The sequence below is a fragment of the Colias croceus genome, chromosome 24 (assembly GCF_905220415.1).
Source record: "Colias croceus chromosome 24, ilColCroc2.1".
Classification (NCBI taxonomy): domain Eukaryota; kingdom Metazoa; phylum Arthropoda; class Insecta; order Lepidoptera; family Pieridae; genus Colias; species Colias croceus.
This window is the reverse complement of record NC_059560.1, coordinates 5,696,161-5,723,775: the sequence shown is the minus strand read 5'-3', so window position 1 is coordinate 5,723,775 and position 27,615 is coordinate 5,696,161. Positions and strand designations below refer to the sequence as shown.

General features: G+C 32.8%; 4 protein-coding genes across 7 annotated transcripts in view; 2 read left to right on the top strand and 2 right to left on the bottom strand.

The window, feature by feature from the left end:
- Window positions 1-5,315, bottom strand: part of LOC123702674 (mitoferrin) — a 39,510-nt gene extending 34,195 nt beyond the window's left edge. For both annotated transcript variants that reach the window (XM_045650441.1, XM_045650440.1), the window contains exon 1: window positions 4,960-5,315. In XM_045650441.1, coding sequence (XP_045506397.1) covers window positions 4,960-5,076 — 117 coding nt within the window. In that variant the 5' untranslated portion in view covers window positions 5,077-5,315. The remainder of the gene's footprint in view (window positions 1-4,959) is intronic.
- LOC123702675 (general odorant-binding protein 69a-like) lies at window positions 2,744-3,214 on the top strand. Its single transcript, XM_045650442.1, has one exon. It carries the CDS (start codon window positions 2,784-2,786, stop codon window positions 3,186-3,188), a length of 405 nt encoding a protein of 134 aa, XP_045506398.1. The 5' UTR covers window positions 2,744-2,783; the 3' UTR covers window positions 3,189-3,214.
- Window positions 5,316-6,243: 928 nt separating the features above from the next.
- On the bottom strand, window positions 6,244-13,813 carry LOC123702822. 2 transcript variants are annotated; one of them, XM_045650627.1, is made up of 13 exons: window positions 13,664-13,813; window positions 13,078-13,166; window positions 12,377-12,458; window positions 11,843-11,924; window positions 11,237-11,441; window positions 10,667-10,796; window positions 9,626-9,794; window positions 8,824-8,926; window positions 8,448-8,520; window positions 8,010-8,077; window positions 7,757-7,874; window positions 6,672-7,632; window positions 6,244-6,387 (listed from the first exon to the last, which is right to left on the bottom strand). In XM_045650627.1, exons 1-13 carry the CDS (start codon window positions 13,787-13,789, stop codon window positions 6,380-6,382), a joined length of 2,214 nt encoding a protein of 737 aa, XP_045506583.1. In that variant the 5' UTR covers window positions 13,790-13,813; the 3' UTR covers window positions 6,244-6,379. The 2 variants fall into 2 exon arrangements, with proteins under 2 accessions (XP_045506583.1, XP_045506582.1); XM_045650626.1 differs by having other exon boundaries at window positions 6,676-7,632.
- LOC123702824 (stearoyl-CoA desaturase-like) lies at window positions 8,244-27,597 on the top strand. 2 transcript variants are annotated; one of them, XM_045650630.1, is made up of 7 exons: window positions 8,244-8,321; window positions 13,893-13,984; window positions 19,867-20,116; window positions 23,473-23,603; window positions 25,258-25,463; window positions 26,098-26,280; window positions 27,178-27,597. In XM_045650630.1, exons 3-7 carry the CDS (start codon window positions 19,870-19,872, stop codon window positions 27,422-27,424), a joined length of 1,014 nt encoding a protein of 337 aa, XP_045506586.1. In that variant the 5' UTR covers window positions 8,244-8,321; window positions 13,893-13,984; window positions 19,867-19,869; the 3' UTR covers window positions 27,425-27,597. The 2 variants fall into 2 exon arrangements, with proteins under 2 accessions (XP_045506586.1, XP_045506587.1); XM_045650631.1 differs by lacking the exons at window positions 8,244-8,321; window positions 13,893-13,984 and adding an exon at window positions 16,053-16,149.
- Window positions 27,598-27,615: the final 18 nt, after the last annotated feature.

Sequence of the window (27,615 nt, the reverse complement as noted above, 5' to 3'; positions counted from 1 at the left end):
AGAACACTCCCCATAATAAATTCTATAGAAAACACAGAGCGATGCTAAATCTCTTCTGAGCGAGAGCGGATCAAGCTTGTCGGATATTTTAGGGTTGTCAATTATTCGAGTTGCCCGACGTTCAATACGGTCTAGAGGGAGAAGTTGGTATTTTGGGGCGCCAGCAAACAGATGGGAGCAGTATTCCAGGTGTGGACGAACCTGTGCCTTGTACAAAAGGAGTAGATGAGCTGGTTTGAAATACTTCCTAGATCTGCTGAGCACACCCAATTTTTTAGAAGCTAGTTTGGCTTTGTCTTCTAGATGGCCTCGAAATTGAACGTCACTCGATATTTGGACACCCAGGATTGCAATGCTCGGTGAGATATTAAGGGGAGTGTTCTGAAACCGGGGAGAAACAAGAAATGGGGACTTTTCAGTAGAAAATACGCAGACTTGTGTTTTTTTGGGATTAAACTCAACTAAATTGAGCCTTCCCCATTCAGAAACTTGATCTAACGTTGTTTCGATAGTATTCACAAGTTTATTTCGACATTCCTCCACGTATGTCCTAGAGACTTGTGAATGGCCGGAGTAACAGGCATCCCCCGTACTGTCGTCCGCATAACAGTGTATGTTGCATATTTGCAACATGTCGTTAATGTGCAGTAGGAACAGCGTGGGGGATAGCACACAGCCTTGAGGGACACCGGCATTAATAGGCAAAGAAGCAGAGCGAAAACCGTCGATAACGACCTCTATGCTTCTGCCTGAGAGGAAGCTGGTAACCCAGTTACAAAGTCCCGAAGGAAGTCCGTAGGAGGGGAGCTTGGAGATGAGCGCCTTGTGCCAGACCCGATCAAAAGCTTTGGCGACATCCAAACTTACAGCCAGGGCCTCCCCCTTACTCTCGACAGCCTCCGCCCATTTATGGGTTAAATAGATCAAGAGATCGCTGGCTGAGCGACCGCGGCGAAAACCATATTGGCGATCACTCAATAGCTGGTCTTTCTCTAGATAACCCAAGAGCTGGCTATTGATAATGCTTTCCATTATTTTGGAGAGTAAGGAGGTTATGGCAATGGGTCTGTAGTTTGTCGGATCAGATCTATCGCCCTTCTTAGGAATCGGGTGAACAAAAGCGATTTTCCATAAATTCGGTACTACTGCTTTTGTGTAGGAATGTCGAAATAGGCGCGCTAACACTGGAGTAAGCTCGGGAGCACAAGTTTTGAGCACTACAGCAGGGATTGCATCCGGCCCACTCGACTTGGATGTGTCTAGGTTACAGAGTGCCTTACGAACAGCTCGTTGTGAAAACCGAATTTCTGGCATTGAGCTTAGTTTACAGGGAATCGAAGGCGGTGTTTTTCCACCGTCATCCAATGTTGAGTTACTCGCAAAGATTGCGCCCAGGAGATCGGCCTTATCTTTGGCAGAGTGAGCCAGAGTGTTGTCACCCCTGCGTAAAGGTGGAAATGACGACTGACTGAAGTTGCCTTGGATTGCCTTGGACAGTGACCAGAATGCTCGAGATCCAGATGGGAGTTGCGCAAGTTTATGACCTAACCTTTCAATATAGGCAGCCTTCGCTGCGGAGATTTCTTTTTTGTAGGCCCTAGAGGCGGAGTTATATTTCTTTTTATAAGTTGCTACGTTGGGATCACGAGTAGCCAGTGCATTGGTCCAGGCTTCGAACTGCTCTTGCTTGCGGCGAGACGCCTTAATGCAAGAACGGTCAAACCAGGGTTTTGACTTGCCACCGACGGGTACTACAGAGGATGGAATGAAAAGTTCCATACCTTGCAGCAACACATCGGTGACAGCGTCTGCACAGGTACTGGGATCATCGTGAGAGAAGCAAACACCACCCCATGGGTAGGAGGCATAGAAAAGTCGCAGTCCCTCCCAATCTGCCGACTTATAATGCCAGACACGGCGGCAGGTTGCCTGTTCCGGCCGTTTTGCACGTTCGATTGGCACCACACTTCTGATCAAGCAATGGTCAGAGGACCCGATTGGGGCGGTGACCGTCACCTGATAATTATCAGGGTGTGTAGTTAGTATTAGGTCCAGCAGAGAGGGTAATTGACCATCCACATCTGGTAATCGCGTGGGCGAGGAGACCAGCTGTGTCAGACCGTAGGCTAAGGCGAGATTGTACAAAATATCGGTTTAATAGCAATCAAATACAGAAGATTAGTAAAATCTTTAATATAAAGTCCCCTTACTTGGATTTCTGCTTGAATTTTGCTCTGATTTATTTGTGTCACCATTTATATAAATATTGCAATCCTTACTTGCCACGAGTCATATGCCTAAACTACATCCACAAGGGTTATTTAAGTAATGATTATTATCTAACTTAAAAATTGTTAAATTTAATAAACAGTTATAATGTATCAGTTAGCCCATAGACCAGTCATTACTGTCTATTTCAAATCACTTCTTACTTCATATACATTTGTAAATATGCAAAAAATACTCCATAAATTACATAATTAAAACATAATCTTTCGCATCCGCTGCTAACAATTTAAAAAATTGCCAGCAATCCACAATTTAACAAGCATACAATTTTTCAAAATGATTCTACAAAAGTGGTAATAAAAATTACACCCCACACTAATACAAACAGATCTACTAATCATACATTTTGAAGAAAGCAACCTACAATTTACATATCACATCAACAATGTGCGATGACATTGAACATTTATATAAAACCAATCCGTTTAAATCCTGTCCACTGTTAAAAAGGAGCTGCAACTAACAACATTGGCAAGGGAACTTAAAACTTCAAAATGGGTATCTATCTTTTATCACTACTTCTTACATTATTAATAAGTACAAGTCTAGCGATGGACGCAGAAATGGCAGAACTAGCGCAGATGCTTCGTGACAGCTGTGCGTCAGAGACAGGAGTGGACCTGACCTTAGTCGAAGGAGTAAACAAGGGAGCTGACCTCACACCGGACGACAAACTAAAGTGCTACATGAAATGTACCATGGAAACCGCTGGAATGATGTCAGAAGGGAACGTTGATGTGGAAGCCGTTATTGCTCTCTTGCCTGATGATTTTAGAAAACGCTCCGAACACCATTTAAGAGCATGCGGTACAAAGAAAGGTACAGATGATTGTGACACCGCTTATCAAACTCAGGTTTGCTGGCAGAAGTCGAATAAAGCCGATTATTTCCTCATTTAAATACAATAAAGTACATGTAACTTATTTTTTGTTTCTTTTAATGCTTTGTGACACTGGGAGTTAAAATTAAATTGTGATTCACATAATATAAATGCAAGAGGTTTGATGTTTTATTAGTAATATTTGAACATAAAATATAAATTCTTAAACATTCTTATAAATTCCAATCAATTTATAAGAAAAATATTAATAAATATTCATATTTGTATCATATAATTGCAAAATTTGATTGAACTTATAATTATTTTGTATATTGTTAATATTATGTTTTGTGAATTTTTCTTGTTTTTTTATCAATGTTTATATTATATTGTAATAGATTCCATTTATAACAAAGTTTATTGCCATCTTTTCATTCCATCAAACAAAGGCAATTTTAGCATATGATTTTGCAATTAGTATGGCATTGTAACACTCACAACAAATGAACCAATTTGAATGCTATTTATTAAGTTGAAAGTTTTAAGTTTGAAAGTAGTGGGTATCTAATGCCAAATATTATGCCTAACATTTAGTATTTAATTTCTAGCTACACCATGGGTGTAAAACTATCGTTAATAAAATATATGATATCCTCACATAAGATGTACTTATCTTGTAGAAAATAAAGAGGTAGTATGTATAATAAATTAACAAAATAAATATAATTATATAGAGACAATTTAGTTTCTGCATATAAACCCAAAAATCATAACTAATGTCTATTATCCAAACATAAAGATGGATTGACTCACTTTATATTGAGTAGAGATTGCTAGCGATAAGATCATGTTTACAATAAAATACTTTACTTGTTTTCCTGACATCTTTTACATTAAGTCATCATTAAAAACACAATTTTACTTCATTAAATACTAGCCGCGCCCTGCGGTTTCACCCGCGTGGCTCCGTTCCTGTTGGTGTTAGCGTGATGATATATAGCCTATTAGCCTTCCTCGGTAAATGAGCTATCTAAGACCAAAATAATTTTTCAAATCGGACCAGTAGTTCCTGAGATTAGCGCATTCAAACAAACAAACTCTTCAGCTTTATAATATTAGTATAGATAGTAGATACAATCAACAGTTAACTGTGATTTTGATTTAACAAAATTTACTTAGTGAAAAGGATTGTCCCGCATTGTATTTACTTTATGACAATAAAGCAGTAAAATAATTCCATGTGTTTTACTTTCTATTACAAATAAACTTAAAATATATAATAATTATGATCAGAAAATGGAAAAAACAATAAAATGTTTACCAATCAATGAATTCAGTCATAACATTTGATTTGTGGATGAGGAAACATTATTCTAATAGGAATTTGATAAGGAACTGTGTTTTTATAACTTTCTATTTTATTTTTCCAACTAGACTTCCATGGTTCTTATCTTAAATAGAAAACATATCTCATTTTAAATATAAACATTCACTTAGACATAACCTTTTTGTTTTGATAAACTACAGGTGTATTTTAATGAATTCCTTTTACGTAAAATATACACTTTCTCGAGTTATAGTTGGTTGAAAAATATGGTAAAAATAGTGATTTTAACGAGATGAAAAACATAGTTATATCAAGTTTGGTCACGTGTCATACATTCAAAATTTGCTTTCCAGTCCAGTACTCTTCGGTTACCAAATAAATAAAGAAAGTAAGAATCTATTTTTTACATAACAATTGATCAAGTGGTGGCGTAACAGCCGACACTCGTTGTCATACTAGGTTAGGTTGTCAAATGAAATCGAAATATAATTCTGGCAGACTCTGCCAGTTCAGGATAGCTCACCTTGACCGAATCCAGCGGGTACATTACGCAATGCTCCATCACCCCTGCGATAGCGCCGGCTGTCATGTGTGTGATGGAATTCTGGGTCGGGAGGGTTTCATAGTCCTCAAAGTTCATAATACTCACTGAATTATAACACTTTTATAACAAATAAATACAGATAGCTACACCTAATATTGATAGTTCTATATTAAATTATAAATGTCATTTTCACTACACTAATTTTGTCACAAATCATCGAATTTATAATTAAATGATACGAGAAAATTTATTCCGTAATGAACAAAACTGAAATGATTAGTTCATACTTCATAGCTGATTACCACGCGCAGCGCGACGGGCGGTACTGGTGTTGCTAGCACACTTTCTAAACTTACTCAATTTTGCTTTGAATTTTTGGGGTAATGCCAACATGAATAATTATTAAAAATTAAAATTATATATTCGTAACATGCAATTTTTATTCACTGGGTATAGGTTAGCCGTGTGAATGAAAACAAAAAGTATTATAGTGATAAGAAATATTAATAAAAATGTACCTTCTTCATGTACCTATTCAATAATAAAATTAATATTAGAATATCTTTTAAATGAAATAAGTACTGTGTATATGTATAAAATTAAGTTCTTTGTAGTTGTGTAGTGTGTACGTATTATTTTTATCAATCAAAATAATGCAATTATTAAACCCACAATTTTTAAAATTTGCCTTGATTCAGTTATATTTTTGTCATAGATGGCAACATTTACCGGTATGTGTCAATAATTATGACATTGACTATCAAAGAGTACAGACAAAACAAAGAGAAAGATTGAAGATAAAAAATATATTTATTGTGAGTAATGAATGCTACGTTTAAAAAAAACACAGAAAAAAAAACAATTTTCTTGTCATTTTAAAACAAGTTTAAAACAGTATTAGAAATTAGAAACATTAGGTACTCATCAATCATCATATTTTAGTCTTATTCATATTGTACTAGCGGTCCGCCCCGGCTTCGCCCGTGGTACATATTAACGTTTTCTCTACATAAGAACCATCCTCGTACTTCAAGGAATATAATAAAAAAAGAATTATCGAAATCGGTTCAGCCGTTCTCGAGTTATGGAATTACAACGAAAAGTGGCATTGATTTTTATATATTAGATGTATGATATTATAAGCATGATGTCGGTAACGGTATAATTAGAATCGCTTAATCATTGTACCCTATCAAAAATTTACTGTGTTACGTTCTACAGGGACTTGTGTACATTAACATTATTGGGAAAATAAATATTGAAGCAAGCCTAACTACTGAAAGTTTATTTAAAACCATGTAAAAATCTAGCCCTATCGGGCATATAGAATACATTGCTATCTTCTGATCTTCGTCGTTCGACTTCGTTTGCTGGTTTCATTGGTCTGAGGTGGCGGTCATCAGGTATCTAGAAGCGTTAAAATAATACGTTAGCCTGCGTAAGTTTAATAAGAAAGAAGAAAGAAAGAAAAATATATTAAAAATGGAACATGCTTATGCCTATTCAGCGTGGTGATAAAACGGGTAGGTAATTAGCTTGCTAAGTTGTACTATAGCTGTTGATGTAAATTGCCCTTGTATTGATTTAAGGAACCAAGAAACACGAACCAAGTACCTCATAGTATACACAAATAAAAGTGTAGGTACATGCTATAGAAAGAATTAATCTCCATCGTATTTGAAAGTGAATACCTACTATATTTTTTCGTTTATAATCACGCAAGTTCTTCAATTTTCTTTCCAGATTGTCGAGTTTCTCTTGGTAATATCTCCTTCTATCCGTACTCAAACCTTCATCAAAATTGTCTTTTCTTAAATAATAATTATTTCTTACATCGCCATTACCCGTTCTTCTATAGAAATCTTTGTTTCGTCGTCTTATTCCATATATTTTACTTAGTTTGTTTTCATTAGGTTTACCATCTTTCATATGTTTGAGATCATTTTCGTTTCCAATATTGTCAGTAGAATATTCGTGCATAAACTTTTTATGAAACAGTCTATCAAAATGATCATTAGGATTTTTCTTAATGTTATCTTTAAGGTGGTCTGTTTTTATGTCATTAAAAGTTCTGTATTTTCCATTTTTTATAGAACTGTTTCTTGAATTCAAATCAGTGTTTAATTTATCCTCAGCATTTATTGCTAGAGTATCATATAATTGGCGAAGTTTAGCATCGAATATTTCTTTCTCCTTCTTATCGAAATGTATATGTTTTACTTCAGTTTTTAAATCATTTATTAAGTTCAGTACATTTTTGTCTTCACCATTATCATGGTTTACTTTAAAAGCTGAATTTATAGAAACGTTGCTATAGTCATATGTTTTGTCTTTTTTATATTGATTAAAATTAATAATGCTGATTGTGGTCTTCAGAATACTTTCCGTAGCTTTTTCATGCTCTTCCAAAGACGAATCATTAAACAGATGTTTGATTTCTTTATTTAAAGATTTCGAGAGCAAATCTTTACCATTTGCTCTTCTTCTATTTAAATAAGTTGTTACCAGTTTACGTACGTTTGTAAAATCTTTTCTGGGAACTACATCCTTTCTTATTAGTTGTGGAGTTTTAGTTGTCTTAGTTATAAGTTTTCTGTTTGGTAATTCAAATATTGCCGTTCGTGAAAATATACTCTGACCAGACCTGTGTTTCTGTAATAAAATTAATTGAATATTTTTAATTATTTATTAGTAATTAAATTCTTATAAAAGCGCTTAATAAAATCAATATCTACTTTCATTTAAAATTATGTCAAAATTTCCAAATTAAACTTACTTTTTTATGTGATGGAGATGAAATTATTTTTGCAGGTGTATCACGGTAGGGGGCACTTTTTAATTGACCGTTAAAGTACCGCCTGCCCACGCTTGTATGTTTATGTTCAACACGCTTCCTTAAATAATTAAAGAGATACATAAAGGGAAAATATATAAAAGTAAAGAATGGTTACCATATGCCTAATAAACATTATCACACTAAATTACAAAAAAGTAGGTAAGTATTCAAGTCAAAAGTATAATTTTTTTACCTCTGATTTTTGCGAGTTGGATCCTCATGGTATATTATATTGTGATGTTGCGTACTATGTAAAAATGGCTGAAAAAAAATCAAGACACACGTTAGAAAATTATTTATTAAAAAATATGTGGGTAGTTGTTGAAATGCAGTGGCTATCATCATTCGTCGATGTCAGTCGTCGACGGTATGTCGACAGAGCAGCGTGATTGGGTCATTTTCATAAGTATTTTGTCGATGAATTATATTTAATTGAAACATGGACGGAAGACAAGGCATATTATGAACTTACAAACCACATCGGTACCGAAATTAGGAAAAATAGGTATGTCTGTAATCTGTATGTATTTACTATTTTCTACGGTTTATGTTATTTATTATTGTGGCTCAACCATTTCAAAAATGGAATTCATCGCATCCTAAATTTTTATTATTAGACCTTTATACTTACTTTCTTAGTAAATTTATCGAAATGATCGAATATTTCGAAGGAGTCAGTTAATCTTATTGTGTTGTTAGCAACCCTGAAATTTAGGAACGTTACTTCAAAAACATAATTTTACATTATCAACAGATAAATCTTAAGAAAAATCTAGTAGGTCTGTAGGTACCTATATCATTTCCATACTCTATGTTATTTGAAAAAAAAAAATACAATTAGCTACCATATTGTACATACGCTACGTAGGTACTAACTACCTACTTACTTACGTACCTACTTATTGAGATAAATTTTTATTGTTTTGATAGAAAAATTGTAAAATGTTTCACAATGTATATCGAAAGTGTTTGCAAAAAATATAACAGACAGTCGAAAATTCACTTACATTTTATTTGAGTGAATCATTTTATCCTCCGGCGCATCTTCTACAGTGAATATAGGAAGAAGTACAACTGAAGGCTTGCATTGATCATTTTCACACAATTCAGCTTAAAATAATACATTAAAATAAATAATATTGGTAATTATATTAATTAATCTGTGTGTAAGTATGAGTTTTTGAACTGAACATTTTGTGTCTTTAGATTTAAATTTAGAATTCGAACGCGGACGAAGCCGCGAAAGAATAAAAACCATGGTAATATTTACGTCAAAATGAAAATTAAAACAAACGATCAAGTTAATTTTACGAAGATTATGAAATTAAAACAATTGTAAAATATTGTGAGTGATTATGAAATTAAAACAATTGTAAGTACCTACATATTAAGTAATATTGAAAAAAATATGCTTTTTAATTATCTTGTCCAATACTAATATTATAAAGCTGAAGAGTTTGTTTGTTTGAACGCACTAATATCAGGAGCTACTGGGGCCGTAGACAAAGTAACAATTACAAAACGATAACGAAGTTATAAATCGCAAAAATGTATGGGATTGACATACGCCGCGTTAGATCACGTGGTCTATCTAATGTCAATCCCATACATTTTTTTTTCCCGATTTCTAACTTCGTTATCGTTTTGTAATTGTTACTTTGTCTAAGGCCCCTGGTCCGATTTGAAAAATTATTTCGGTGTTAGATAGTCCATTTATTGAGGAAGGCTTAAAGGCTATATCATTACGTTAAGACCAACAGGAGCGGAATGATGCGGTTGAAACCGCGGGGCGCAGCTAGTCATACATACGATTTCCTCGGTTACTAGGATAGCATAAGCAGTTAGGATCTTCATCATATCCCACAGGACAGCCGCATCGTAAGGTGTAGCCTATATCGTTGCTCGTTGGAGGTTTCATGTTATATACCTCTTCGCCAGGACGACTCCGGGTGGAATAGTTGCATATTATTTGTATGTTCTGTAATATTCATTGAATTTATTATGGACTAGCTTCCGCCCGCGACTCCGTCCGCGCGGAAAAATGAAGAAAAATTACGATTTATTTTTTTTCTACGTATTTTTCCGGGATAAAAAGTATCCTATTTTATGCCCAGGATAATAAGGTATAATTATACCAAGTTTCATCGAAATCGAACCGTTAGTTTTCACGTGATGCCTGAACATACAGACACCCAGACAGACAGATAGACAGACAAAAATTTTTTTAATCACATATTTGGGCTTGGTATCGATCCAGTAACACCCCCTGCTATTTATTTTTTCAATATTTTCATTGTACAGAATTGACCCTTCTACAGATTTATTATATGTATAGACTATAGATTTTGTTTCAGAACGTTTATAATCTCAGGAAAAGTTTAATTCTCTTTCATGATTGAAATTCAAAGTGGTACCTACCTATTATTTCGTAGGTAAGTAGATAAGTATTCATTTTTTGTATCATGGAAGTTTTGTTGAAATTAGGTATCTGATTTTTGTTTATTGTGGTTGTTGTCAAATTTAAACAATAAAAATATTTATTAGGTAACTTCATCTAGAACAATATAGCAAATACCTATTCGATTTCAATTTAATATTTTACTTTAGTAAGAACTTGCATTCCACCCGCAGCTTCGCCCGCGCAGTCAAAGAAAAACCCGTATACATAGTTCCCGTTCCCGTAGGATTTCCGGTATAAAATTTATCCTATTTTCCAGGATAAAAAGTAGCCTATGTCATTTCTCAATTCTCGGGTATCAAAATATACCAAATTTCAGACAGAGTTATGCCAGGTATGGATTTTTGTCTTACTTAGGTACTTAACAAATTAAATATTATAATAATCCTTACGTTATAAGTCAAGTCTGCATTATTAGCATGGTAAGCATATGCTGCGTATGCTGACAATCCACAACCTATGCGAGTGGATTTACCATTTATCATCTCTAGATAGAGTCGCCCCGCTGCTTTGTCTGTGTCTCTAAAATTAAATTCATCATTTTAAAATTGATAAAAATAATTTACTGCAAACGAAACACTGAATTTTTTTTAATGGTGATAAATAAAAAGTATGTAAGTAGGTATTTATATTTGTTTTTATAAAATTTAATTATCTATGTTCATGATACTTATTTAAAAGTTTTAATTTCATCTTCCAGAACGGTTGTTATAGTGCTATAGTACCCATAATCAATTTGCAATATTATTTTGAATATTCCTATTTAATCGTAAACATTAAAAGAAGGTGTGTGCCGAGCACACGTCGCGTCAGAAGTGAAACTAATTTGGCGAGATTCAAAGATACCAAAATCGTCGCCGTACACTATGACGTGACGGTATTGCCATGACGTGACGCAACGCGCTAAAGGTTACATTTCAACAAAAATTACGACAAAAAAATATTATGAAACAAATACTCACACAGCCCAATCAGGATACTTTCTAATCATGTCAGGGCTAACATATTCCTTCAACGCGTACCACGTCTGGAAGATATGCTGCACTCCATACACCAGCTTATCATTCGTCAGACCTGCTGTGGAGTTCTCAGCGTCATATAGAGAGTACCAGTCCGGGAACGTGAACCGGACTATGCCGGCCGTTTGACCGGGCTCGGGGAAACGCTCTAAAATAATGAATAATATTTTTTTAACAAAAAAAAATACCTAGTGTGTGTGTAAAATACACACGCACTAGGTCAATTTTTTTATGTAGTTCAAAAAAACACACAGAAAATAAATGTGAACGTATAAGTAAATGTATAGCGTAATACATCAGAAATAATTTGCTAATATAGGTAGATTATTGGTAGTATAGCATTTAATAATTACTTATTTACTTTATATAATAAATGGTAATCATAATGTTAATGTTATCTCTGGTAACGTGGTGGCTGTCTACACGTGAACATCCTCGCTGATATGTATTCTAATTTTCGAGAAAAAATACAAGTAACTAATGTAATGAATTATAAACCTAAGGAGGCATTTGTGTTATTATAAGAAAAGTATACTTAGATAAACTTACTAGATGCTCTACACATGTCATGTCTTAAAATACACTGATTCGCCAACACTTGCGCAAAAGTTGCGAGCTCTTCATCCCATTCCTGAAAAGTATAATAATTAATATTAAGTACTAGCTTTCCGCCCGCGGCTTCGCCCGCGGCTTCGCCCGCTTTATCTAAAACCGAATAAATTATATACTAAAACCTTCCTATTGAATCACTCTATCTATTAAAAAAAAAACCGCATCAAAATCCGTTGCGTAGTTTTAAATATAGCATTCAAAGGGACAAAGGGACAGAGAAAGCGACTTTGTTTTATACTATGTACTTAGTGATAGTGATCGTTCCCCCTTTTGTTTATCGACTTCTTACAAACATTATTAAGCTATTTATTATTAATGCAAAAGTCTAAATTATTTTATATCCTAGGTACTAAAAAATAAGGTTTAAATATCAAGGAATCGTACCAAGCATTTTCCATGCATCGTAAACAAAACCCTGTAAGACTAAATAAATGCAGATTATAATTATTGTAAGATCTCGATTATTCTTACCACTTTAAACATCCCGTAAGCGCGGGGTAGTTTGACCCCGTCCTTACCGATTTCCTCTCCTTTCGCTATATGCCCTCGAACTCTGAAGAACATTCAGAAAAGTCATTACGTATTTGGGAAAAGGAAAAATTTCGATATTATTTTCTTATTCTTCATGATTCTAAAAAGATATAGGTAGTCCAATATTGTATGTAATTTATTTGCTTCTAGTTTTCTATCAGGCGCAAAAATCTAAACAGCTCACCAACGCGTTGGACCGACCTTATCGGTAAAACGACCCAGTCCAGCCTTGTACAATGTGCTCGCAACGCTACCGATCGTAAGAAATGGAGATTGTGGGACCGGGAGCGAATAAAAATGTAGATGACAACATATTATAGCAATCAAGAAGCTTATATCTATCTATTCTATCTATCTATTCACACCTAACTTGGCAAGTTGGTGTGAAAGGGATGAAGGAACAACCAGGCGTCATTCAAGGTCATACCTTCCCGTGACAAGTCAACGTTCATAGTGCAATATCCAGTGTATTAGAATTTAGATATAAGCTTCTTGATAGCAATAGAGCACCATCACCATAACCACGACCACTCTGTCAAGTCTAAGATTAGTCAATACGCATTGCCGGCAATGAGTTTTGTTGCCGTCCATGCGTATTGCCGGCAACAAAACTCAACAACATTGTTTTACGACTTACGTACACATTAGCTAAATCAACAAATTGCATGGCATCGTCAGGGCTGATATGGATGTCCTTTGATTTGTGGCATTGTGGTCCCATAATGGTTTTCTGAAATAATATTTTGGTATTAAAGCGAATGATTTATTGGATATCTTATAAATAATAGCACACGCTAGTAAATGAAATAAAAAATATATAAATACATGATGGACACTTAGTGTTAGTGTCTTAACTTGTAATCTCTTATTGAAAATGTGCCTGGTGGTGAAATTGAGGTGTCTTCTGACAATAAACTTTAACTAGTTACGTTGGTAATTATTGTTAATTTCATCCAAATACTTTTTGCTTTTAAATTGTGTGATTAAGTAAAATCACATCTACCTAAACTAAGCAAATTAATATTAACCTCGTTATAATAGATAATGAATATCGATATTTTATTAAATTACTAATTCTAAAAGCCAGCAGGCCGCAGCATCTCTGATAGAGAATTGCATGAAAGTCACCGGTTATCAATATTTTTTCTAAAAAAAAAAACAAACACATCTTAGTACCTATCTATATTATATACACAATTTTTACTAGGAAGTAATGTATAAACATACAGGATTATAATACATGCACATGACATGTGTCCCCTCCTCACAATGTTCAGTTTTTGGACAGTAATCATCGAGGATCTTACTCCTGTCTGTATGTAAATCTCGTACTAGAGCGCCTCTGGATAGCATCACGCAAAATATTGTAAATAGTTTTATTATCTGAAACATATTTAGTATATTTTTAGAAATTATAGACGGTTAAATGCTAACTTTTTGCCTTTTTTGTCTGCAGACGCCAAGTCTATAGGAAAATGCTGGAGCGAGATAAAATATGCTGCCAAAAATCGGGATACATGGCGTAACAAGGGCGGAACATTGTCTTAAGTAAGTTAATTTTGTTAAATTTTATTATTTAATCTGACGCGAAGTTTTTAACACTTAACAGCGAACGTAGGTAGTCACGGGGAAACGCGAAAATAAATCCGATGGGCAATAGTTTTCATTTTAAAATGTTCGCGTAAAATCAAGCAAACGCTCTAAGTACTTATAGTAAAAAGTTAAATAAATCATATAGGATAACACTTGATTGCCAATTAAGTATTACTTATTCTTTAAACTTTTGGTTATGCAACTACTTATGAAGATTATAATATATTCCTATAATTTGCACTCGTGCAAAAAAACTTTATGTCAAAGAACTCACATAACTGAATCTCCATGCCATTGAATTAAATATTTCTAAATAATATTACTAACACATTAATATGAAGAACATTTCCCTCTAATTATGAATGGCTGCTAAAAGTGGAGTCAACTACAAAATTGTTTATACGAAGTTCAGGCTTTGTTTCAACTGATAAGATTGTTTTGGCTTCCCTTCTCGCTTTTCGTGTTCGTTTTAAACGGAGTGATGCTATTCGATCTCAAACATTCAATTTCAATTTAATTTGTTAATAGATTATGAAACATAATATTATAAATAGAAACCCTGAGATTCTTTTTGTAGATTTTATCTAGGTTTTTTTTTTAAATCTGATTGATTCTCTATCTAATTCCAACTGCAGTTGTACCTACATAACATATCAAACATAATGTCTTTATTGTTACGAAAAAAATACATCGAATACAAAAATATATTGATACCACAGATAAGGTAGGTACTAAATAGTGCCTGCGTAATTAATCCTCATCTTCAGCCCATTTAATTCCCGCTGCTGAGACACGGAAACGGGAACGGGTGCTATAAGAGCTAGCGCGCAAGAGCAACTTTTTTCTCCGCAACTATAATATGTATTTTGTCTCTCCCATCAACTCTATGGGCTAGTAAGAAAATGCGCGCACGTGCGACGCAACTCCCCATAGAGTTGATGGGAGAGACAAAATAGTTGCGGAGACAAAAGTTGCCAGAGTTGCTCTAACAGGCCATAATCCACCACGCTGGCCAAGTGCGGGTTGGCGGATGTCACATGTCGTCGAACTTTTGATTCTTCGACATGTCAGTTTCCTCACGATGTTCTCTATCTTCCGTTTCGAGCATGGTGAAAATCTATTTATTTTCAACACGATCGCCTGGTCACGAACCCCTGACTTCACTAGACGATTTGCAATTCCGAGGTCCTTACCACTGAGCCATTTACTCTATGTAATTAACACTGTGACCGAAATATCATCAAATTACTAAAAAAAAAGTTAAACTATTGATTAGGTATATTGTTTTTATTACAAATCAAGTATTATTCCATTTTTATAGAAAAAACAAAATTAGCGACATTATCAAATATGTAAATATGAGATTAAAAATATAGTTAACATGAATTTATGTGGCTTAGTGGCAGCATTGCAATTAGTATATAAGTATGTATTTTTTATAACACTCTAGATTATTTTTAACTAGCAAATTGTCCTGGCTTCGATCGCGCTTAATATTCATATTATTAAAACCTATAAGTAGGTACATAATATAAAAATACCCTATCTATTAAAAGTACTGAAACAAAATCTATTACTTACGTAGTTTTACGAATCTAATCTTTCACAGGGACAGACAGACACTGGAAAGCAACTAACCAACGTGCTTAATCAGGTCTCAAACTCTCTTTGTAGCAAAATTGTATCCAAATCGATTTAGTGATTTCGGCGTGAAGCAGCACACCGACAGACAACAGTACTACTTTCATATTTAAAATATTAATAAGGTAATAAAACCACCAACTCAATATATTGCTGAGCCTGCAACAACACATCATATATTCAGCTGATATTCAGTCCCCCCCAACACAGCACTGATATTTAGTGCCCCCTAATTGCAACTGTCCTTAACAAAGCATCGAACCCAGGACTTGCGTTAGTCCTGTTTACAACCATTGCACCACAAGGTAAGGTGAATTAACATGCTCATGTTATTTGCTCATCTTATAAAATAATACGCACGCAATTCATACGCACAGTGTGAACGGATTTTGCAAGAAATCACATTCAGTTATTGTAAGTTTATCGTTTGTGACACGCGTTTGGATTTGTGATTGTCGATTATTTAACACGTACTTAAGGTATGTTATATTTATTTATTTTTAGGTGAATAAAAGTATTTCATGAAAGTGGTGGAGTGAAAAATAAATAAATAAAAATTTTACAATATATTCTTTAATTTTTGTGAAAATTTAAAAATATTTTTCAGTAAATAGTAAACTTTTTTTAACAATGCTAATTTCAACCAGAAATCAAATTCAAATGTTTTATTCCATGAACATGGGGTACAATACATTATACAAGTTGTTATACATGTGTTATACAATAATAATACCGTCAAGGCATATGTAATTACAATTAATAATTTTATCTTAAAGCTCAGAATTAAACATTAAATTATCAAATCACTACATAATATAAAACAAAGTCGCTTTCTCTGTCCCTGTCCCTGTGTATGCTTAAATCTTTAAAACTACGCAATGGATTTTGATGCGGTTTTTTTTAATAGATAGTGATTCAAGAAAAAGGTTTTTATATTATAATTTATTAGGTTTTAGACAAAGCGGGCGAAGCCGCGGGCGGTAAGCTAGTTCATTAATAAAATAAATCAATACTAAATAGCGCCAACGCTAATGTAGTAAACAGAATGAAAATATAAAAAAAAATAGTAAATAACTTTATTGTCATAAAAAATAGGTACAGCTTATATATGAATCCATAGGCTCCTGAATTAGTTAAATACTGTGTCTCAGGAAAATGGTTTTATTCCTCCCTTTTTTCAGTGAAGTTATCTTAGCAATACAAAATTATGATAAACTTTAACTTTAAAAATGCTCTCGATTTTTATAAATTATTAGCTGTCCCGGCAAACGTTGTTCTGCCTTACTGTTATCACTTAGGGGTATGAAAAATAGATGTTAGCCGAACGCACAGAAAATTTCATGAGAATCGGTCCAGCCGTTTTGGAGGAGTTATGGTAACTAACATTGTGACACGGGAAGTTTATACATAAGATTATTAAAGGACTATAAACTAGACCAAGATACTATTTTATTAATGTCATATTATACTTACCATATCTTGATATTTTGGCGGGAAATATATATACTTAATTTTTTTTATTTTTCCGATTTTAAATAAAAAGTATACCTAAATAGTATAAAATATAAATAATGTTGGGTTTAGGGAAAATTGTTCAGACTTTAATTGTGATTTGTTGTAGGTATCTTATTATTGTCTTCTTCGATTTTTAACTATTCTTATTATAAAAAGCAAAACTTAAAATTATGACTTTCCATACATAATACATAATCACACTTAATTTAGAAGTGACATAAAAAGCATTTGCAACACAGTTTTTAAATTTATAAAGTACTAACTTTTCGCCCGCGGCTTCGCCCGCGTTGACTAAAACCTAATAAATTATTACACTAAAACATTCCTTTTGAATCACTCTATCTAATAAAAAAACCGCATCAAAATCCTTTGCGTACTTTTAAAGATTTAAGCATACAAGGGGACATAGGGACAGAGAAAGCGGCTTTGTTTTATACTATACTAGCTTACCGCCCGCGGCTTCGCCCGCTGATATCTATAACCTAATAAATTATACATAAAAACCTTCCTCTTCAATCACTCTTTCTATTAAAAAACCACATCAAAATCCGTTGCGTATCTAATTTACTATATACTATAGATACTATACTATATACTATACATATTATGTAGTGATGTAAGTACCTATTTACATGTATCGTAAATCAGCTTAAAAATTTGTTATGGAATTATTGTTATTCGTCAATAAGTTATGTTATAAAATTATAAATCTATACTATAATACTAGCGATCCGCCCCGGCTTCGCCCGTGGTACATATTCACGTTTTCTCTACATAAGAACCATCCTCGAACTTCAAGGAACATTAAGAATTAAGGAAATCGGTTAAGCCGTTCTCAAGTTATGCGCTTACCAACACATTTTGGGATTCATTTTTATATTATAGATTATAAGGCTAAAGAGTTTGTTTGTTTGTTTGAACGCGCTAATCTCAGGAACTACTGGTCCGATTTGTAAAATTCTTTCGGTGTTAGGTAGCCTATTTACCGAGGAAGGCTATAGGCTATATCACGCTAAGACTAACAGGAGCGGAGCAATGCGGGAAAAACGCGGAGCGCAGCTAGTCTGTAATATCTTTGAAAATATTCATTTTATATTATAAATTTATAATAATCATTTAAATCATACGCTGAACGCGCTAATCTCAGGATTAGCGCGTTCAAACAAACAAAATAACTAACTCTTCATCTTTATAATATTAGTATAGATTTAAAAATTGCGGGGCGTAGCGATGCATTTGCGGCGGTACCCGATATTTAGTATCAGCATTGCACCTGCACCCGTGCGAAGTCGGGATGGGTCGCTAGTGTTAATAATAAAGATAATTTTTTATACTCTAAAATATGTAATTAATTTTCAACATAATTGGTTAAGATTTATAAGATAACTGAATTAATAGATTATAACAACCAATTTACATCCATGTATACCTATGTGTTTCATAATAACGAAATAATAGTCTAAGATCCTAATCTCAATGTAATGTTTTCCGAAAAATCGATTAGAAAAAAATTTAATTAAAATGCTTATGGCCAAATTTTGACTGGAAACCTAGTCGATATAATATACTCTCATAATTATAAATATACCTACATAAAATTTTGGTTTTAGCAAAAAAACTATGAACGCACTAAAATGCTGTGGGATCTTGTACTATAAAAAACCAAAGACTATCTCGTAACTCGTTAATATTATAATTTCTCTGTGTATTTTTTTCAACGTCTTACATATATTACTACAAAATATAGATTTGATTTAGGGAGTTTTTTTCAAGTGATTACTTAGTAATATGTAATGTAATTGTTAATTACAATTAATTAATAAGAACTTTATTAACATAGGTAATTTATTAATATAATATTATTGTTACAGAAAACTTTTTATATTATATTTTTCACGATATTTTTAAGCAGAGCTCAATCAATGTGTGAGAATATTTATTTTCTTTGATTCACGTTATTGTTAGTTTTTGTTTTACATTCTGTATCTTTTTTTTATATTAGAATAATTTAGGCGTCTAAATTTAGTAGGTATCCTAAAATATTTAATAATATTATTTCATAGCTGTTGTACATAAGCAATATCAGAATTTAATAAGTATATGATATTATTAAATTAAATATATTATACGTATCCTAGTTTCGTAATGTACAAACCTAGTGATAGTTAGGATAATAATAGACATTAAAACTTTAAAAGACTCAATAAAAGAGCCCACTTTCAAATTTTTCCGAGGTCGGTCTTGCAAATTCAATTGTGACTTGACACTTAGAATACTCACAAGTCATATAAAGGTCAATATTAGACCTATACAATTGCATCATTGTTAATTAACAACGTCTTTAAAGAAATGAGGTACAAAATTGGCACCATTATTCGATGTCATGACTATTGACCTGTGTCATCATTTGATAGATGTTCTTTTGGTATGGTATCTCGGATGCATGTGTTAACTGCTTATATTATTTACTAGCTGCGCTTCGCGGTTTCACCCGCATGGCTCCGTTCCTATTGGTCTTAGCGTAATGATATATAGCCTATTAATAGCCTTCCTCGATAAATGGGCTATCTAACACCGAAAGAATTTTTCAAATCGGACCAGTAGTTCCTGAGATTAGCGCGTTCAAACAAACAAACTCTTCAGCTTTATAATATTAGTATAGATTATCATTTTTATTACAGGCAATGGCGACTCGTACCACCACAATAGAGCAGCAAAATGAAATAAAAGAGAATTACTATGACCAAGTATTACCAAAGGAGTCGCATTTTTATCAACCAATCAGAAAGCTTGAAAGAAAAATTGGGTTTATCACACCCATAATATGGTCTAGTGCAATTATTATAAGCCTGTTTCATTTAATTGTTGTACCATATTTTGCATACTTCTTGTACAGTGGGAGACGATGCCTCAGAAGCACGTTTATATTACGTAAGTAAATAAATATTAATTATTTAATGTACCTATTATTTTTGAACAATAATTTAGTTGGATATAAAAAAAGCATTTGTCTGATTATTGCTTGAGTGATTTTGCTAAAGCTAAGAATAGATTCATAAAAAGATTGTTTATATGGGAAAACTTTTTACAAAGAAATGAAAAATCAAAAAACTTAATTGTATTCAGGCTTCTGCGTCTAACTTAGCAATTACCTAGCTACGTTTCTCTTTTTTTGGACGTGAGTTCCATTAATTTAATTTAATAAAAATTCAAATATATAATAAAAATTTAGAATACAATGATTATTACAAATCAATAGGTACTTACTTTAATTCGAATAAATCTTACGTGTAATTAAGCATTCTTGCTACCTTATTAGTTGCTAGCTGTGCCGCGCGGTTTCACCCGCATTGCGCTTAGCGTCATAATATAAAGCCTTATAGCCTTCCTAGATAAATGGGCTATCTAACACCGAAATAATTTTTCAAATCGGACCAGTAGTTCCCAAGATTAGCGCGTTCAAACAAACAAACAAACAAACTCTTCAGCTTTATAATATTAGTACACTACTCACCAAACTAATAATGCGCATAGAAAAATTCGTCAACTTTCCATATTCCGCGAGCCTCCGAAGATGATATGTACATATAGAGTGGTTAAATGTATTTTCTTCATGCACAGTTTATTATAATTATGAGTTTTATTGTGATTTTATAGTATAAGAGAAAAGTAACGAAATTTGTTTCGATAATTCCATGTAAGTAAGTTAATAGCGAGGATAAGCCACACGATTGCGAATATATATTTGTTGTATTGATTTACTTGGAAAATTCTATACTTAGAACTATTAAAGTGTCTTTCTGAAGCTGGCGTCATGATGGATGTATGGAAGGTTAAAATAAGACAAAGTTAATATGTAAAAAAATGATTTTATAACACTGGTTTACATTTAAATTGTGAAATCTAATCATTAAAATCTCAGTCCAAACGATTTACAGAATCAGGGATTATCTCTATTTCTGATATCGTAGAATGATCAAAACTTTAATTATGCTCTTATTAATTTTCACTTTCCCCACTGCTATCTGCTACCTGTGTAAATAATCATTTTACCGGAAAATTCAACTTTGAAACAAAACTAAGGGTATGTAACAGCAGCTCTATATAATTCCATACAGAGATAATACGTGCGGTCACCACCAATAAATAAAGACGACTGACGGATTTTTAAATTTTTTGACTGACAGGCTACCGTCCACTATCGCCCGAATTGTTTTTAATTGTGTATGACTCTGAATTGACTCCTATTTCTTCCCAACAAGGTGCAAGATGCAAGTGCATTGTTTAGGGAACTTACGATTCAATGATTCGGGGTGATTCGGGTGTTTCTGGAAATACGATAATTAGCGAAGATCTGCATGCGCATTATTAATTTTGGAGTACTGTATAGTCATAGATGAATCAAAGTATCTAAACAGTTTCTTTACCTAACCGCAATAAAACCCGGAATATACAAAACAATTGTCATAAACGTCACTTGCGTGTGAAATATAGCTATATCAATATGTTGAAGATAATTTTAAACAGTTGACGGTGCAAAACGTGACATATAATAGATATCACGTGTTTCTACCTATACGTGATTAACGAAATTTTTTCTATAAACATTATGAGTCGTGATATCTTTATGTTTGTTGGGTATTTTAGTTACTGATTTGGTAGTGTTATATACATATATAATATATAGGTATAATATATAACAATTCCATATATAGTTTATGGAATTGTATTTATTTATTTAAACAATTAGATTACAGAGATCCATTAATGTTAGTACGTGACTTATTAACTAATGTTAGTAAATATTAAAATACACTAATTATTGTCAGTTGATGAGGCACCCTATGCGTAGACCTGTCGCTTTGAATGGACAAGTTCACGCACAAAGTGTCCCATGAAAGATGACATATATCTCTCCGAAATGATCATCATGAGACTGTTGCGACTGCGCCGCACTCTATCTAAAGTAGACGCTGTTTTTCTGCGTATAATTGCCCAGAAATATTAATAGATTGTTAGGTATTTGTGGGTTGTTAATATTAGATGTTAGTTAGTTCTAGAATATTAACACTTATTTTGTGACAAAGTTAAGAATATGTAGAAATTTAATGTATTTTTTTATGAGTTGATATATTTTTTGGATAAGAAGGAAATAGCTCCAGAAAACAGTATAAAAACGGCTTGAGCTGGGTTTTGCTCTGGGTGTTGTCGGTCTACATACATTTTCACGTCAGCCCTTTTTTGACTATGTTAAAAATTTACAATTTTTACTTTGGAGATAAAGAAAAAGTACAGTACACTTATGAAAGATTTAATTTTATAAACATACTTAACTACATATACAGGGTTACTTGAAAAACACCAGCAACCTCGCAGGACAAGATAGCTAATTTATTGAAGTGAAACTTCTTTATCGGGGTTGGAAAAAAATTTAGTGTAACATTTTTTTGAAAAATAAGGTCATAAAGAAGTTTTACTTCTTACGTGTGTAGTGTGTAGGTACACTAGTACACGCACACATTTTTTATTTTAGTTAACAGAGCTTGGGGATAAAATTGCATTAAAAATGAGTATTACTTAATAATTAATATATTATTATTTATTATATATTTAGGGTAATTTGGTAGTTTGTGACTTTAGATTGCCTTCAAACAAAATTTGTTAAACAGATTAATTTTTCAGTGTTTTTAATTTTAAATACATTGTACAATATTTTTAAAGGGTGTGATCCATAAAATAATTAGTAGGTAAGGTTAGAAATAAATTTGAAACAAATAAATCTATCTACTTACCTAATATTACATAATATTTTTTGTTGTTTGAAAATCGATCGCGTTCATACACATTACAAATTACAATACCTATGCACACATCCGCCTCTTGTAAGTTTTTATTTACTTAACAATTTTCATAGCAAATGCGTATGACAAAATTTAATTGGGATAAGGTACCTCCCTAAAAAAAGTTATAAGAGAAATTCCGAAATACAATAAGAAATAACAATAAACCATATAAAATACAATACACAATACAATACATATATGCGTGTAACTTATAAAAAATATAATAATATCTGTAGGTAGAAGAAATCCAATACATGAATTTGAATTTCGAATTCGATATAGGTATGCTTTTAATTATAATCTATGATTCTATGCCTGAGTGGAGTGTTGCTTTTTTTTCTTTTTAATATAAATTGAATTTCGAATTCGATATCTGCTTTTTATTATCTATGCCCGAGTAACGTTTTTTTTTCTTTATAATACAATCTGTGGTTCTCCTTTCAGAATTTATATTTGGATTTATGGCGGGACTCGGTGTCACTGCAGGCGCCCATCGACTTTGGACTCATAAGTCTTACAAAGTGAAAAAGCCTGTAAAAATACTGCTTCTAATATTTTACGCTATAGCCGGCCAGGTAAGAATTGATAATATTACTATGACGTATGAAATGTGAAATTAGATAATTTGTAAAACTAACGAATTTTTAGTTTTTATGTGATTTCACTCCCTTAATAGTATAAAACAAAGTCGCTTTCTCTGTCCTTATGTTCCTTTGTATGCTTAAATCTTTAAAACTACACAACGGATTTTAATGCGGATTTTTTAATAGATAGAGATTACTGTTATTTAAGAGGAAGGTTTTAGTATATAATTTTATTAGGTTTTAGGCACAGCGACCGAAGCCGCGGGCGGTAAGCTAGTTCCATCTAAGATGTAGGTACGTACATGTATCTGAATAAAAGGTTTTTTCTGTGAGAAATATTGAATTAATCAAAAAATATACACACTTAAGTAGGTTTATAAATTGTCCGTGTCGTAAATATTTAAATCATTTTCAACATGAATTACTGTAGAGATTACTGTTATGAAATTATGTTTGTTATTTTGTTTGCATAGAACATTAGTAGAGTATTATATTCTTTTTCCAAATCATATACTTACGTATAAGTTCACGGTCGGTCGTAGTTTTGACCTCCTGACACAGTCACGAGATTAATATATTATTATAATAAAATATACAAATATTTGTTTAAGAATTAAATCTTTCTGTTTATATTGCATAATCTACGTCAGCCAAACGTCAGCATTTTGTGAATAAATTCAAATGTCTACGGACGTGTAACGTATTTTTTTTTGTCGTGTTAGGTACTGAAAATTATATTCAGAAGATATCTAAGTACCTACTTGCCTTCTTATTGGAAAAAATTGCTACATTAAAATAAGAAGTTAGGAAATCAGCTACAATATTTATAATATTTTATTTATTATTCATACCTAGTAGGTTTATTATGATACAATTAAACGATCTATCGATAATTAAAAAAAAAACGACACAATTTATCAAAATCTTCAGAAAAAGAATTGAAATTGCAATTCATTTTGAACGAATCAAGGTCTGAAGTTGCCTCTCTTGGTGCAAACCTTCAGAACACCTCAAGTGGGCGCCACAATATTTTCGCCCGGGGTGTCAGTCGCCCTTACACCGGCACTGTTTACACCATTGTTTATTTAATTTATTTTTATCGCAATCAAAAGGCAATCAATTAGAATCCTAATAATGCGATAACAACGTAATAAAATAGGTAAATACAGAACTGTGATATTACAAAAGTCTTGAATATTACACCTTCTATGTGTGAATTAACACGAGAGAAATTGCTATGTTGTTATTGCCTGACAATATTTTGATGTCAAGGTTGATGCGGTCATTTTTGAATATAATTTTCTTGTGATGATTTGTTGGGAAATTTTTGATTTATGAACCGGAGTTTTAGCATTAGTTTTATTTGGTAACAGGAAAATTGACTTTGCTCTTAGTTATATACTTATATTACGTAAATTCAAGCGTTTATCCAGACATCAAGAATCTAGAGTTCTTTTAGAAGTGCTTATATAGTATCGTTAAAGTGCCTATTATTTACGACTGGGTACGCTCCGCGGTTTCACTGTTGGTCTTAGCGTGATGATAGACTTCCTCGATAAATGGGCTATATCTGGCACAGAAATAATTTTTCAAATCGGACCAGTAGTTCTTGAGATTAGCGTGAATATTCATTCAAAATTCCCAGAACAACATCTACAACTGGGTCCGCGACCACCGCTTGCACCACAAGAAGTCAGAAACATTTGCCGATCCTCACGACGCGAACCGAGGGTTCTTCTTCTCCCACGTGGGTTGGCTGATGATGAAGAAGCATCCTCATGTGATATCTGAAGGGTCCAAGATAGACATGAGTGATATAACCAGTGACCCTATGCTGGTGTTTTTTAATCGGTAAGTTTTCATAATAATATACTAGGTATATAATTTTCTTTAGTGGGGTAATTCCCGCGACCGCGACAGGGTAAATACAATATACGTGAATAGATACTATGTAACTAGTGATTGATAAATATGTATGCTAATATTATCTTCATGAGACTATAATAATGGTGTAAATCGTGCATATTTATACAAATGATTACTAGTAATCTATCTAGTCTAGCCAAGTGTTAAATAATTTAGAACTCTCATTAACGTACTAGGCCAAATTGGATCAAAGTAAATTGCCATGTTTTATGTTTAAGATGTTCTTTTTGAATTAATTTTTTATTTGACTTTAAAAGTAATATTAAAACACATTTACTGATTATTCAGCTACATTTTTTTTTTAATATTACCGATATGGAATATGTGTCAAACTCTTAAGGACATTATGTGTTTGTCCATTCTCCTACATTTGCTTAGAAGAAATGTATATTATTAGAAAGAACGAAAGAAAGAATAATTTATTTTGCCAAAAGCTAACAACAGATATGAATAAACAGAGAAAAAGACAAAAGTGTGGCAGACCTTTAGCAAAAAGGGGATCAGTATTAGGCTTTAATTCACTTGAATAAGTAAATAAACGAAATAATTTCTATTTCAGGTACTTCAATATCTTCAAATTCATATTCTGCTTCCTGATACCAATATTTCTCCCAGTTTATATGTTTGGAGAGGAATTATTTGTATCTGTACTGTCTAGCTTAGTACGGTATATAGTATCTTTGAATGGGACATGGTCCGTTAATAGCTTCGCACATCTGCATGGATTGAAGCCTTATGATAAGTACGTATGTCGTATATATACCTAGTATTTATGCTATACATTTTTTGTGCAACTGTTGATCAACAATGTTGCTGGAAAATTTTGTCTCAATGTTCAATATTTACTAGCTGTGCCCCCCCGTTTTATCCGCATTGCTCCGCTCCTGTTGGTCTTAGCGTGATGTTTACTTAGTAAAAATATCTACTCTAAGGTGATGATATATAGCCTTCCTCGATAAATACTAAATAGGCTATCTAACAAGGAACGAAATACTAGGTATACCTAGCAGTTCCTGAGATTAGCGCGTTCAAACAAACAAACTCTTCAGCTATATATAATATTATACAGGGTTAGTTGTAAAACACCGGCAACCTCGCAAGACAAGATAGCTAACATCATAAGTAACAACATTTGTTCTACGACTTTTGATAATTTGTTAGATTTTATTTTCATACAAAAATAAATATTCATTTAATTTTCCGTTTGAATATTATAAACTCTACACCTCCCAAAAATTACGTAATTACGAGAAGCGAACGAGAGGGGGAAGGGGGCGTCGCGTCGTCCATCCGATAATGAATAGAACATAGACTTACAAATGTTAGGAGAGTACAATAAAAGTTTAAAAAATCATTTAATAATAATTTATTGCGTTATGCCAAAAGTCGTAGAACAAATGTTGTTACTTATGAATCTTATGATGTTAGCTATCTTGTCCTGCGAGGTTGCTGGTGTTTTACAAGTGAAGTTTAAATATTTGTGTGATGAACATAAATGAATTTTATCTGGGTGTTAATTATCTATATAACTATTTATTTGAAATGGTTCCATAACACAAGCGATGGCAATGGGATCAGATCGTGCCGTGTGTGAAAATTGTCCTGAAATATTTATTTATTTAACATTTTATATTTTCAGGGAAATAATGCCATCAGAAAACAATATCGTATCAATAATTGCGCTTGGTGAAGGTTGGCACAACTACCATCATACCTTCCCCTGGGATTACAAAGCAGCTGAGTTGCCATATTTCATCAATTTAACAACTGTTTTCCTAGATTTATTAGCGTTTACAGGTTTAGTATATGATATGAAACAGGCTTCACCTGCTCTTATAAAGGCCGTGGCAGAAAAAAATGGGGACGATACTCGAAAACTTGATTAGGAATAAAATATAAGGTTTTTTTATGTGATGTTTTAAATTATTTTAATTATGTGATGTCATAAGTTAAAGAATTCGGTGTTAATATTTTTAGTTAAGTTTGTAACGGCTGTTGAATTATAATTTTTAGAATATTTTTTTTTTTTACATATTTGTGATAAATAATGGGAACTATGTTTTGCAATGTGTACAAG